The sequence below is a fragment of the Mytilus edulis genome, chromosome 10 (assembly GCF_963676685.1).
Source record: "Mytilus edulis chromosome 10, xbMytEdul2.2, whole genome shotgun sequence".
In the NCBI taxonomy this organism is placed as follows: Eukaryota; Metazoa; Mollusca; class Bivalvia; order Mytilida; family Mytilidae; genus Mytilus; species Mytilus edulis.
In genome coordinates, this window is record NC_092353.1 from 31,223,372 (window position 1) to 31,237,577 (window position 14,206).

General features: G+C 34.7%; 1 protein-coding gene across 1 annotated transcript; it reads right to left on the bottom strand.

Moving 5' to 3' along the window:
* Window positions 1-29: 29 nt before the first annotated feature.
* LOC139492703 (uncharacterized) lies at window positions 30-6,261 on the bottom strand. The gene is made up of 2 exons (XM_071280855.1): window positions 6,044-6,261; window positions 30-5,808 (listed from the first exon to the last, which is right to left on the bottom strand). The coding sequence occupies exon 2, from the start codon at window positions 5,646-5,648 to the stop codon at window positions 30-32; it is 5,619 nt and encodes a 1,872-aa protein (XP_071136956.1). The 5' UTR covers window positions 5,649-5,808; window positions 6,044-6,261.
* Between the last annotated feature and the right edge of the window lie 7,945 nt (window positions 6,262-14,206).

The window sequence follows — 14,206 nt, forward strand, 5'->3', positions numbered from 1 at the left end:
ATAAAAATATCAATTAATTATTGTAAATTCTATTGAGAACATTCAAGTATGCATAATTTAGTTACTGGTCTTAAAAATTTTGACTCTTTTGTTTTGATCACACAACTACGTATAAGACTATCGCGGCTCCTAATGACCTCAATTACTCGGCCCAATGGCCACTGTCCTCTCGATGTATGGTCATCTGCAACGATTACAATGTCGTCAATCTTTACATCTCGTTGTTCTCTTTGCCATTTATTTCTCTGTTGTATAGTTGGCAAATATTCACGTAACCAACGTCTCCAGAATACATTGGCTAAGTATTGTATCTGCTTCCACCACCTTTTAGCATACACATCTTTCTCGTCAAACACCCCTTGCGGTATTGAAGTGTTGTTTTTCATTAGTAATAACATATTCGGTGTGAGAACTGGCAAATCTCGAGAATCATTACTGACTGCTGTTATCGGTCTATCATTGACGATTCTTTCGGCTTCAGCCATAAAGGTTAGTAACTGTTCATCGGTAAGCAGTTGTTCATTTGCAAGAGCTCTGATAATTTTGCGTGTCGTACGAATCATTCTTTCCCATACACCACCACGATGACTAGCGTTTGGCGGATTGAAAGTCCAATTAATATCCTTGTGTGACATGTAACTGGATATTTTTGTTTTGTTCCATTGATCAATATATTTCCGAAGTTCCGATTCTCCACTGACAAGATTTGTCCCGTTATCACTATACACCTTTTCAGGTATGCCTCGCCTGCTCGTAAAACGTTGGAAAGCAGAAATAAAGGAATCTGTAGTCAAACTATGAGCTACTTCTATGTGAACAGCTCTTGTTGTCAGACATGTAAAAAGGCAACCGTATCTTTTAACGACTGAACGTCCAACTTTAACATTTAATGGACCAAAGTAGTCTATTCCAACAAAGGTAAATGGTGGTTTATCAGGAGTTTTCTGATCGTCTATAACAGAAGCCATCTTCTGAAAACAAAGCGGTGCTTGATATCGTCTACATCTTACACACCTGTTCAAAACTGTTCGGACAGTACTAGGTCCTTTTAAAATCCAATACTTTTCCCGTAATGATGCTAGCACTTGTGCCATTCCTGTATGACCATTTTGTTCATGAAACGACCTGATTATCAAAGTGGTCACGTGATGAGAATTTGGTATAATGACCGGACATTTGCTTAGTGACAAGTTGAGACGTCCCTTGACGCGCAATAACCCATCATGCATAACAGGATTTAAAGATGCTAAACGACTATCTTTCTTAACAGGATTTTGCTTTTCAATCATTTTGATTTCATTTAAGAATGATTCTTGTTGTACATGTATCAATATATACCTTGTTGCTTCCTGTAATTCATCAGCATTTAAGCTGTCTGTCTTTATTTCGTCGTCTCGTTTTAAGAAACGACGTATACAATATTTCTTGAAACGGATTAGCCATGCTACAGTCCGTTGTAATACTTGCCAGTTTGAAAAGTATGTAATTATATCGCGTATCGAATCAGTTGTAGTTGAGTTAATCATAACGACCCTTTTGATCTCAATGTCTTGCTCGTCTACCGTTGATACAGCTTTTGGTTTCGGCCATTCATACGAGTCTTTCAACAAGAATTCTGGTCCATGGAGCCAAAATTTGATCTGTTTATTTTCTGTTGCAAGAATGCCTCTAGATGCTATGTCGGCAGGATTTGATCTTGTATCTACATATCGCCACTGACCTGGTGATGTCAACTCGTGAATACTGCTTAATCTGTTTGCAACAAATGTTTTAAAACGACGAGATTCATTCTTAATGTATCCAAGTACTATCATAGAGTCGGTCCAAAATACTACGCTGTCAATCTTAATCTCTAATTCGTCTCTAATTATTTCGTAAAGTTTGCAAGCAACAACGGCACCTGATAACTCTAGTCTGGGAATCGTTGTCTGTTTTAATGGCGCTAAACGAGATTTTCCCAGAATAAGCGAACAGTTCACTTTTCCATTAGTGTCTACTAGACGTAAGTAAGCGCATGCTCCATAACCAATTTCAGAACCATCGCTAAATATATGAAGTTGAGCATCATATATTTCTTTCATGTCTTTTGTCTTGAAGCATCTAGGTATTGATATATTTTCAATTTCTGGCAGTGTCGATTTCCATTTTATCCATTCTTCTTCTTTTTCTTTTGGTATAGGATCGTCCCATCCAAGCTTAATTGGCTGTTTACTTAGATCTTGTAATATAATCTTCCCTTTTAAAATGATTGGCGCTATGAGTCCCAGTGGATCAAATATCGAACTTACCGTAGAAGTTATTCCGCGTCTTGTCAGCGGCTTCTCCTCGAGTTTGACTTTATATTTGATGGCATCATCATTTACGTCCCATATTACGCCTAGTGCGCGATCGGTCGGCAAAGCTGTGTTTGACTTCAAAATTTCAACTGAAGGTGCTCGTTCCGAATTCGGTATTTCGTTTATAACGACTTTACTGTTACTTAACCACTTCGTTAATCGGAATCCACCACGTTTCATAATTTCTCGTAAATCCGTTGCAAGCTGAACGGCCCTTTCTTCCGTGTCCACTGACTTCAAGAGGTCGTCTACATAAAAGTTTCTCTCTACGGTTGATGCTATCTCTGTTTCAAATAACTCACCGTTGTCAATAGCTGTCTTTTTCAATGCGTATGCGGCACAACTGGGCGATGATGTTGCACCAAACAGATGAACCTGCATCTGGTAACATTTTGGCTGTACTTTTAAGTTTCCATTAGGCCACCATAAAAATCGTAAAGCATCACAGTCATCGTCTTTCACGCGGACTTGATGAAACATAGCCTCTATATCAGCAGCTAATGCAATGTGGTCTTGTCTAAATCTCATTAGAACTCCTACCAAGCTGTTCATAAAGTCTGGACCTTGTAATAATCGGCTATTTAGCGAAACATCTTTAAATTTGGCTGCACAGTCGAAGACTACTCTCACCTTTCCGGGTTTATGTTCATTTGTGACAGGGTGGTGTGGAAGGTACCATATGTGACTTGACTCATTACTTACATCAGTAACTTCCTTTGCATATCCTTTTTGTATATAATCACTTACCGTTGCTGTGTACATCTCATGCAGCTTCGGATCATGTGACAATTTGCGGTGTAATTGATTTAATCGAGCATGTGCTAAAGGCAAATTATTCGGCAATTTTACATTTTCATCCCGCCACGGTAATCCGAGTTTATAGTGTCCATCTTCATAGGCTATTGTTGACTCCATTGTTTTCAAGGCGCGTTTATCCTCCAGAGACATGCATACTTTCTCCGTGCTAGGCTGATCGAGAAAATCAGTGGTCCAAAGTCGCTCTAACTGCTGCTGCAAAAGTACATTATCTGCATGCTCAAAATTGATGTTAACTACATCACTGGTGCTTGTGTTGTTGATTGGTCCTCTAACGATCCATCCTAAGCGTGTTCGTACGGCATATGGCTCATGACTACTTCCTGAACGCACTTCTATGGGAATATGTGCTTCTGGTGTATCGGTGCCTATTAGAAGCAGAACTTTATTGCTGCTTATTTCTGGTATATAAATATCTGACAAGTGTTTAATACTCTTAATATCTTTATTATTTGCGGCTGAGTGTGTCGATATCGGTAGATTTTTAACTGACCATACCTTACTAAGTGTTATCGGACAGTTGCTGCCAACTGATTGTACATGTAAGTCAACCTCTTGACCTTCATGTCGGACTCGCTGTGCTGTTGCTGTTGTCATTTTAAATGTAACCGGTCTACTTTCGGTTTCTAGCATTTTTATCAAACGCTCGTCACATAACGTTTTATCCGCTCCATCATCAATCAAGGCATAAGTTTGACAAGTTTTTCCATTTGACCCTTTAACCTCGACGGGTATAATTCCTAGACAATTCTTAATAACTGTCCCGGCGGATGAACAATGGATGCCTACCTTTGTAGCCGTGTGATCAGTGTTGTTATTTTTACCCCAACTATGCATTAAAATGTGATGTTTAGAGCTACAATTTTCTACAGTACACATTTTAGCTTTTCTACAGTCCCTTGAAAAATGTTTACCCTTTAAACAATTAAAACATAGCTTAGCAGTTCTTACAAAATTGACTCTATCGATTAAACTCATAGACTTGAATTTTACACACAATTCTAAATTATTACATGTACCATTACAACAAATACATTTATGATCTTGTGTCGTAGCCTTGCTGTCATACATATTATTAGAAGCAAATGTAGATACCTTTTCTCTTGTATTCATATCAGTACGTTTGTCTATATCTTTTCTATATGTATTTGAGTTTTCTCTTACGAGATCTAGACCAAACATTGACGAAGCTAGACGAGACTTTTTATCAATAAAATTTGCTAAATCAGAAAATCTAGGTTCTCTACCATTTTCAGTAATGGAATGAGCAATATCAACCCATTTTACCCTTAAATGCATAGGTAAACGCTTTACAATCTTTCTAAGATTATCAGTATTATCTATATCAGAAACATATCCTAATTGTGATAAAGTTATCTCACACTTTTGCATTTCAAGAGCTAATTTTGAAAGTGACTCAAAATCTGACGCCTTTATCGGGGCACCATATACAAGATTTTCTATATAAGACCTAACTATCATGTGTGACCTGCCATAACGTGAGTGTAAAATAGACCTAGCACGTTCATAACCCTTTTTCTCTAACAATACACAATCTTCAATCGAAGATTTAGCCTCACCTTTACAATACTGTATTAAATAACTTAACTTTAACTGATCATCTGTAACTCTACATTCAACATTCGTTTCAAAGTTCTTTATAAATTTGCAGTAATCTGTGGGTTTTCCATCAAAAGTCAAAAGTTCAGGTTTAGGTAGATTGAATCCTTCTTGTAGTGTTGATGCTAATCTTTGGAATGCAGTGTCGATGCTGCTGCTTGACTGTAAACTTCCGGCAGTGGTGCACTCTATCCTTGAAACGACATTTTCTGTACTCTTTGTTGTAACATGTTCCTTATTATTAAGTGTCTTATTTTCTGTGTTAAATGGCACGTTTATGTTTTGCTGGTTCTTAAATGTTACCTCAGTATCTTCTTCTTCTTCTTGCCACACAGATTCTTCCAACTTTGCTTCTTCTAGCTGACTTTTTCTTTCTAACATCTGTTCTTTCATTTCTATTTCTCGACGAGCGCGTTCTAGTTCTTGCTTTTCTGCCATTTTCTTTACTTGAACCTCGGCCTTTAAACGGTTAGCCCTCGCTAGCTTCAGCCTATACTGTGTTGACGATGAAGTCCGAGACACAGACGTAATACGGCTATTCTTGTCTTCTTCCTCTTTTGCCTTTTCGGGTTCGCGAATCCACTCATTATATCTTTCACGGAATTCTATGAAGTTTTTCTGTGAGCTGTCAAAGTTCATTTCTAATGTCTCAATTATATCCGAATTTGTACAAAAATCCAAACATTCCAAATGTGCAGCTTTAAAGTGTTCATAGCGGTCACACAATTTTGTGAATAATATTTTCACAGTTTCCACATTATCACGTGAAATCATCTTTGTTTCCAATTCATTGTATAACTTAGTAAGCTGAGACAAATTAACTGTTCTTTTCTTCCGGGATTCTTCATACGCTCGCTCCGCTTCTTCACTATCCATCTTTTTGGAGTAAATCGAGAATTGTAGCGGATCACATCATTCAGGCATCAAATTATAAATAAGGCGATAACTCGAGTATGCGGTCTATAAGTATCTTTTATTTCTTCAAAATTACATTTAATTTTGGCTTCTTATACTTTATATCATATCAACCGATTCTCTACAATAGAATACAAATACACATAAACATACATCGTAAGTAAAAATATAACTTAAAACACTAAAATCATAATACTAAACAAACAATAAGAAACACTTTCTTTCACGCTTAATGAATAACTTGTTAAATTAAAAGTTAATTGAATAAATATTACTTTATAAATACTTTTACAATTCTTCATATTTCTTCCTTAACTAAATATTGTTCTTAAAAATGTACATAAATTATCTCTTACCGATTATGATCTCTCTATAAAAATAACGATGTGTCTCCGAATATCAAATAATTTGTAATGAATAAAAACTAGACAACGTAACTAACGTACGTAAAAGGCTAAACGTCATAAAACTTTAAAAACGGGAAATATAACAATTCATAAGAGCGCAACGTTACATGTATGCGCAAATACCAAAAAATCGTATCTACAAGTATTACAAATAAAATAAATAACTTCAGTAATAATAAATGAAGTAACCCAACAATTTGGAATTACATTTCAAATCTAACAGTTAATATAGATTTTCTTATCTGCCACGACAATACTGGACTTTCCTGTACTGTTATGTTTTCTTTACCACGTACAGTTACTTTTATGTCTGTTAAGGAAGAGGAGGAACATACGTTTGCATCTACTAAAATAGTTTCACTTTTTATATATAAGTTGTCTGTCTTGAATATTTATTATATATATATATATATATGTCGTGGTCACAGCTTTAATATTTAAAGTGAGAGGTTATGTTAACTACAAAAACAGGTTCATTCACCCTTTTCTACATTAAAAAATGCCTGTAACAAGTCAGGAATATGACAGTTTGATGGGTTTGAGCTTTTGATTTTGCCATTTGATTTGGCACTTTTAGTTCTGAATTTTCCTCTGAGTTCAGTATTTTTGTGATTTTACTTTTTGAACTAATATAGTAAAGATTTGTTTTGAAATTTTGTTTTTACGTTATTATATTGTTGTACTCGTTTTTAGCTCAACTGGCCCACATGGCCAAGTGAGTTTTTCTCATCACTTGGCGTCCAGCGTCTGTCGTCGTCCGTCGTCGTCGTCGTAAAATTTTACAAAATTCTTCTCCTCTGAAACCACTGGGCCAAATTAAACCAAACTTGGCCACAATCATCATTGGGGTATCTAGTTTAAAAATGTGTCCGGTGACCCAGCTTACCAACCAATATGGCCGCCAGGGCTAAAAATAAAACATAGGGGTAAAATGTAAATTTTTGGTTATAACTCTGAAACCAAAGCATTAAGAGCAAAATTGACAATGGGGTTAAATTGTTGCTCAAGTCAAGATCTATCTGCCCTGAAATTTTCAGATGAATCGGACGACTGGTTGTTGGGTTGCTGCCCCTGAATTGAAAATTTTGAGGAAATTTTGCAGTTTTTGGTCATTATCTTGAATATTATTATAGATAGAGATAAACTGTAAACAGCAATAATGTTAAGTAAAGTAAGATCTACAAATAAGTCAAACATGACGAAAATGGTCAGTTGACCCTTTTGCAAAATATTTTCCTCTGTAACTAATTGGCCAAGTTTGTTTTAGATAGAGGTAATTGCAAATAGCAATTCAGTAAAGTAAGATCTACAAACACATCACTATCACCAAAACACAATTTTGCCATGAATCCATCTGTATCTGTTGTTTAATCTGCACATATACCAAGGTGAGCGACACAGGCTCTTTAGAGCCTCTAGTTTATATCAGTGATTGGACTGTCATTTACATGTACGAAAACATAATGTTACCTTAAGCTCTCCAGTCTTTTTTAAAGAAAAAACATATTCTTTATTAATGATAAAAGTAATAAAATAAACGTATTGAACAGCTGTAGGCAGCATAATTGATTCTTACAGGTAAAAAAAAAAAAAACGGTTCAAAGACTGAAAAATATGACATCAATTAACACTATTTGAATTTCAGATTGAAATTTTTTTTTTTTTTTTTTTTTAAATATTTATAGTTAAATTATGTTTTAATTAAGGTCACCTTCCAATAAAATAATTTCGTTGCTCATTTAAAACTTTCGATTTGAATTTAAAACTGTCAGCATTAATATATATTTTACGGTCATATTTTTCATGTTTTAGGTTGTCTACTTTAAAATAAACTTTGAATTTTGAAATAATAAGGCTTTTCTCCCTCAGGAATAGATTACAGTAGTTGTATTTGACAAATGTTTAGGAATTTTTCGTCCACAACTTCGTACTTTGTTTGGCCTTTTTAACACTTTCGATATGAGCGTCACTGATGAGTCTTTTGTAGACCAAACGCGCGTCAGACATACATACAAATCTCAATCCTGGTATCTATAATGAGTTTATTTACAACCACTGGATCGATGCCACTGCTGGTGAAGGTTTTATTCTCCGAGGGTATCACCAGCCCAGCAGTCAGCACTTCTGTTTTGACATGAGTTAAAATTGATATGGTCATATTTATAAATTAACTGATATTTTGAATATTTAGGCTTTTCTACCTCAGGAATAGATTACCTTAGTTGTATTTGGCAAAACTTTTAGGATTATTTTGTCCCCAATGCTCTTCAACTTCGTACTTTATTTGGCCTTTTTTTTTTATCTTTTCTGATTTGAGCATCACTTTTGAGCAAGAGTCTTTTATAGAGGAAGCGTGCGTCAGCGCAAATACAAAATTTCAATCCTGGTATCTTTAATGAGTTTCTTTAGCACAAATTTAGCTGTCAATGCTCGTTGCAAGTGTAGTTTTATGTGCTTATCAGGGTTTCCCCTGGGTCAATTATTTTTTTCGCCACCTCTTTCGCCAAAACAATATATTTTTCGCCACTTTATTATTTTTTTTCGCCAAGTAACATAAATATATTTTTCATTTAAAATTTACCTTTTTTTCCACCCCTCCCCCCTCCTTCCCTTAAATAAGATGATTTCGCCCTTTTGTACTAAGAAGTGGTTTTTTTTATACAATACAAAAGTTTTTATCACATGAAATTGATCCCTTATTTCATGTGTAGTCATTACATTGAAGGGTTACTCTCATTCGAGGGGTTGTTCCCAACCTTTTGAATATATTTCTTCATAACGACAGTTTTTTTTTCTTGACCATCATAAATGAAAAAGTTGAGACGTAAAACTATGCTTGAAACCGTAACGTGTGTCACTCAAACGACTTTAAAGTAGTCTCCCTAATCAATTACCTATATTAAGTAAATGGATAATTAAAGTTTTAAATCGGAGATTTTTCTTGGTTTTGAACATTTTTCGTCACAACAACAGCTTTCGTTTCTAAACTATCTTTAAAAGGAGAGGAGACGTCAAAAGTTTGCTTCAAACACGTGCGTCACAAAGTGGTAAATAAATTCTGTATGTGACATTTAGTGGAAGCAATTTAACCATATCATTTTGTCAAACAATTCAATCAAGACCTTTATTAATTAGTCCTTTGTTGTTGATAGCTATAAAATGCAATCAGCTGATTATTGATTTTCTGTCCAAATCTTAATGAGGTCAAGGTAAATTCTGAGTATTGTCTGATCCGGTAAAGTCCGAGAAACTCGGAAAAAGTAAATAAACAAGATGGAGGAAAATAAATCGTTATATATATATTTCTTTCGCCAAATTCTTTCGCAAATGACGAATTTTTATCGCCACAATTATTATTTTTTCGCAATTTGCGAAAATGGCGACCGACAGCGGAAACCCTGGTGCTTATAGATATTTCTTTTTTTTGCACAAAAGTTGTTATATCCTCGTCCGTCTTAGGGTTTGAATATAGACCTCTGGTGTAGCTCTCATTCTTCTTATTATCATTTTCAGCCACAATGAAAATGAGAAAAATTAAAATTAAAAAATAAAAATGCCGCAATACCACGGGTAGTACGGTCGTCATATCGAGGGGCGTTTAGTACAGTGATTTTGTCATAGTTTGGATAAGTTAGACATGGTTGTGTTAAGAGTTTTTATTGACAATCAATGACAAAATATAAACATTCAGATTTTTCGCTAAAGGAACCTCTGAATAGAAATTCAAGCTGGTCAGCATCTTTGTTTATTGCTAATATGATAGTACATTAAAGTTTTTGTCAAATAGTTATAATTTGACACAGAATAATGCTTGCGTATGTCAAAATTTATAAGTTGTTGTTCGTTGCTAATGCATAAAGTACAGCTATTTATTTACTGTCTGTTACATCCCATATTTCGATATGGTATGAATCTGCCGTCAATTAATCCGGGAAAAAACTACATTTGCACACAATTAAATATTGCAGAAAATTCGTTGTCATGGTTTGGTTCATAAGTGTCATGGTTTAGTACATGTTCGACATGGTTCAGTTATAAGATTCCTGTTGTGATAATGGAAGGTTTACGATCAAAATAAACAATATTTTCGCTGATATTTTTTTTCATGTTAAACCCATTCTATCCTATTTTGAGGCAATATAGTGTCGTTATTTTCTGATGTTGTTTTGTTCACAGACGAGTAGATCTGAGTTTTACATATAAACGATGATCTTCTACTCGCAAAAATACACCGTGGCGCTCAAGAAAATAAGTCGTCAACAGTAAAGCTGAGATACTATCATTATAATAATAGAGCAAGCACTTATAATGGGATCACTAGAGTGTTATTTTAATGAATTTGAATCATAGCAAATTCTGTAAAAGTTGGTGTATTCAAAATTCGAATATGACATAAGAAAGCATATAGTAATATACAATTTGTAAATACAGTATGATTTCCAATGAGACAACTATCAACCAAAGACCAAAGAGGGACGAAAGATACCAGAGGGACAGTTAAACTCATAAATCGAAAACAAACTGACAACGTCATGGCTAAAAATGAAAAAGACAAACAGACAAACAATAGTACATATGACACAACATATAAAACTCAAGAATAAGCAACACGAACCCTAACAAAAACTGGGGAGGGGGTGGTGATCTCCGGTGCTCCGAAAGGTCAGGCAGATCCTGCTCCACATGTGGCACCCGTCGTGTTGCCGTTACTATTATGTCATCGAAAGCCTTCAACAATTAACAAATCTCATACCTTTTAGCAAGTAAGTAAAGTCTCTAACAAAATTAAAGATAAAAGAATTCAAATAAGAAAACTTACAGTCTGACTTATGCAAAACATAACAGTGAGAAATCAAAAAAATAATTTTCGGTACTAATTTTCAAATCAGTCCAAAACATTGCTGATATGAACCTATGAGTTAATTTTCATAAAATTCGGGTATAAATTGTACATATGAGAGCGCTTAAAATGAAGTTTTCCATATAATTAAATATTTATAAGGGACACAACTCTTTTAAAATTAATAGACCACTTTCGAGTTCATCCGTCACCGGAAAAAAACTCTTCTATTTGGCAAAACTTTTACGAATTTTGGTCCTCAATGCTCTTCAACTTCGTTCTTTATTTGGCCTTTTTAACTTTTTTGGATTCAAGTGTCACTGATGAGTCTTTTGTAGACGAAACGCGCGTCTGGCGTATCTATTAAATTTAGTCCTGGTATCTATGATGAGTTTATTTACAACCACTGTGTCGATGCGACTGCTGGTGGAGATTTATTTCCCCGAGGGTATCACAAGCCCAGTTGTCAGCACTTTTTGTGCTGACATGAATTGTCATTTCTCTAATTCTTCGTCAATTTTTTCCCTTTCTGCACCCATTGTAAAAAAAAGGTAACCAACGTGTGGTTCCTTTGATCTCAGTACCTTATTTGTTAAAATTCGATTATGACGTCGAATTTTCTTGCTTTCCTCTGAAATTCCTATTGTAACGGCATGAAAAAATGCGACCCTGCCTGATGACGTCACATAGAAAGAACACATCTTTTTGCAGATCATTTGAAAAGAAGATATAAGTTTGCCTGCATAATGTTAGAAAATCATTAGAGAAACAGATTCTACCACTAAATCTCGTGTAATACGATATTTATCCCCTCTTGACAGTTAAATTTTAAATATTTAAAACGCTCGGGTAAGCCTCGCGTTTTAAATTTGAAAATTTAACTGTCTCGAGTGGATAAATATCGTGTTACACTCGATGCAGTGGTAGAATCTATATTGATATGGTTATATCTATAAATTTACTGTTTACAAAATATTGAATTTTTGAAATACTAAGGCTTCTTATCTCAGGCATAGATTATCTTACCTGTATTTGGCAAAACGTTTAGGAATTTTGGTCCCAATGCTCTTCAACTTCGTACTTTAATTGGCCTTTTTAACTTTTTTGGATTCGAACGTCACTGATGAGTCTTTTGTAGGCGAAATGCGCGTCTGGCGTATCAATTAAATTTAGTCCTGGTATATATGATGAGTTCATTTACAACCACTGGGTTGATGTCACTGCTGGTGGATATTTATTTCCCTGAGGGTATCACAAGCCCAGTAGTCGGCACTTTTTGTGCTGACATGAATTTTCATTGATATGGTTATATTTATAAATTTACTGTTTACAAAATATTGATTTTTTTGAAATACTAAGGCTTTTCTACCTCAGACATAGATTACCTTAGCTGTATATGGCAAAACTTTTAGGAATTTTGGTCCTCAATGCTCTTCAACTTCGTACTTTATTTGGCCTTTTAAACTTTTTTGGATTCGAGCGTCACTGATAAGTCTGTTGTAGACGAAACGCTCGTCTGGCGTATCTATTAAATTTAGTCCTGGTATCTATGATGAGTTTATATTCAAGTATGCGCGCCTTTATGACGTCATTTACAAGATAGAAGAGATCTCCTGTATCCCTGCCCTTTTAACGTTCATCAAGCGTCTTATTGATCGTCATCGTACAGGATAAACGAGAAAAAGTATTTGTTTCGTAAATACGTAATTGAAATTCCCAAATGAATGCAGTGCCGATTATCAATTATGATAATTTAATTTGCCGTATAATTCGTGCAATACAACATTCTAGTCTCTCAACCACTCGCTCAACATTGGAACGGAAGTGACGATGCCCTTAAACGCACTAATGATGTTCACTAAAACCAAAGTTTTTGATGGAAATGCTTCGAACTCGAAAGTTGTCTATTGATAGGCGATAATTTTTGAATTCGTCGAAGACATTGCTAATATAAACCTATGATGTTTCTTAAAATTCTGGCAAGAATTGTACATGTGAGAGTGCTAACAATGCAATTTTAATATAACTAATGTTTCCAAGGGGCATTACTCTTTTAAAAAATGGATAATCGGCACTGATGTTCGAACTAGCCCAAATCATTACTAAAAAACTATGATATAAGTTTCATAAAAAATCAAGCAAGAATTGTAAACGTGAGACCGGGTGGATGAAAGCACAAACAAACGGACGGAAGGATGGACACCCGATATTTCCATTTACACCGCAATGCGTTACGCGGGGTATAAAAATATTTAAAATGTACAATTTGCCGTTTACGCCAACCAAATTGGTTAGAAGGCTTTTCCCCTTTTTAGTCAATTAGTTAATTGTGTTACTTTAATTTTGCACAATCGCCTTCAAAATTATCAATATCAATGTGCCACAAATATGTATTGATTTGGATCTAAACCATGACAAATGTAATCAAAACCATGACGAATTTCTAGACTCTTATCTGAACCATGTCAATCGCTTAACCAAACCATACCAATTTGAATATTTTGGTTATCCTGCGTTAATTTCTTAAAAACAACAATTTCAATTTAAAAAGTTTGACTTACAATATAGATTCAAACATTGAAATTGCTTTTTATTTGCTCATTTGTAAAGAACTGAGGCAATCTTTTTTAGAAGTAAGTTTAAGTAACATAGCTTATCCATGACCAACTTAACCAAACTATGACAAAATCACTGTACTAAACGCTCCTCGATATGACGACCTTACTACCCGTGAATACAAGTAAAATAATTGTATTATCATAATGAGAAGAAACTCGTTCATCTGAAGTACATGTTGGGCCAAATGTTTACAAAATGTGTATGCTAGCCATAGATTATTCATTGAACAAAATAGCTTTTCTAAGAATTTGATGAGCAACCCACATCACACCTTGTATGCACAGTTCAAATCAAGAACTTGCTTAATGAAATAGGGGCTACGGCGGTTTGTTTTTAATTTTTTCAGGTGTCGAAGTTGATTTGTAAGATATTAGGTTAAAAAAATCTGTTGTTTTTGCCAGTTTAGAAATATGATACAATCCTTCGTACTTTATTTTGGCTTTTTTAACATTTTTTGATTCAAGCGTCAGTGATGAGTATTTTGTAGACGAAACGTGCGTCTGGCGTTAATATAAATTTTTAATCCTGGCATCTATGATGAGTTTATTCGCAGTTTCAATATTTTTTTTGTGTGTCTGATTTTCACTTTGTTTGTAGTGAACGTTTTTTTTAAGAAACATATGTAGTCTCTTGAAATTAAATAAAAGTAGGTT

Bases quoted from the DNA above. Each gene is read 5' to 3' on its own strand.
- LOC139492703 (XM_071280855.1), bottom strand. From the start codon at position 5,648: ATGGATAGTGAAGAAGCGGAGCGAGCGTATGAAGAATCCCGGAAGAAA.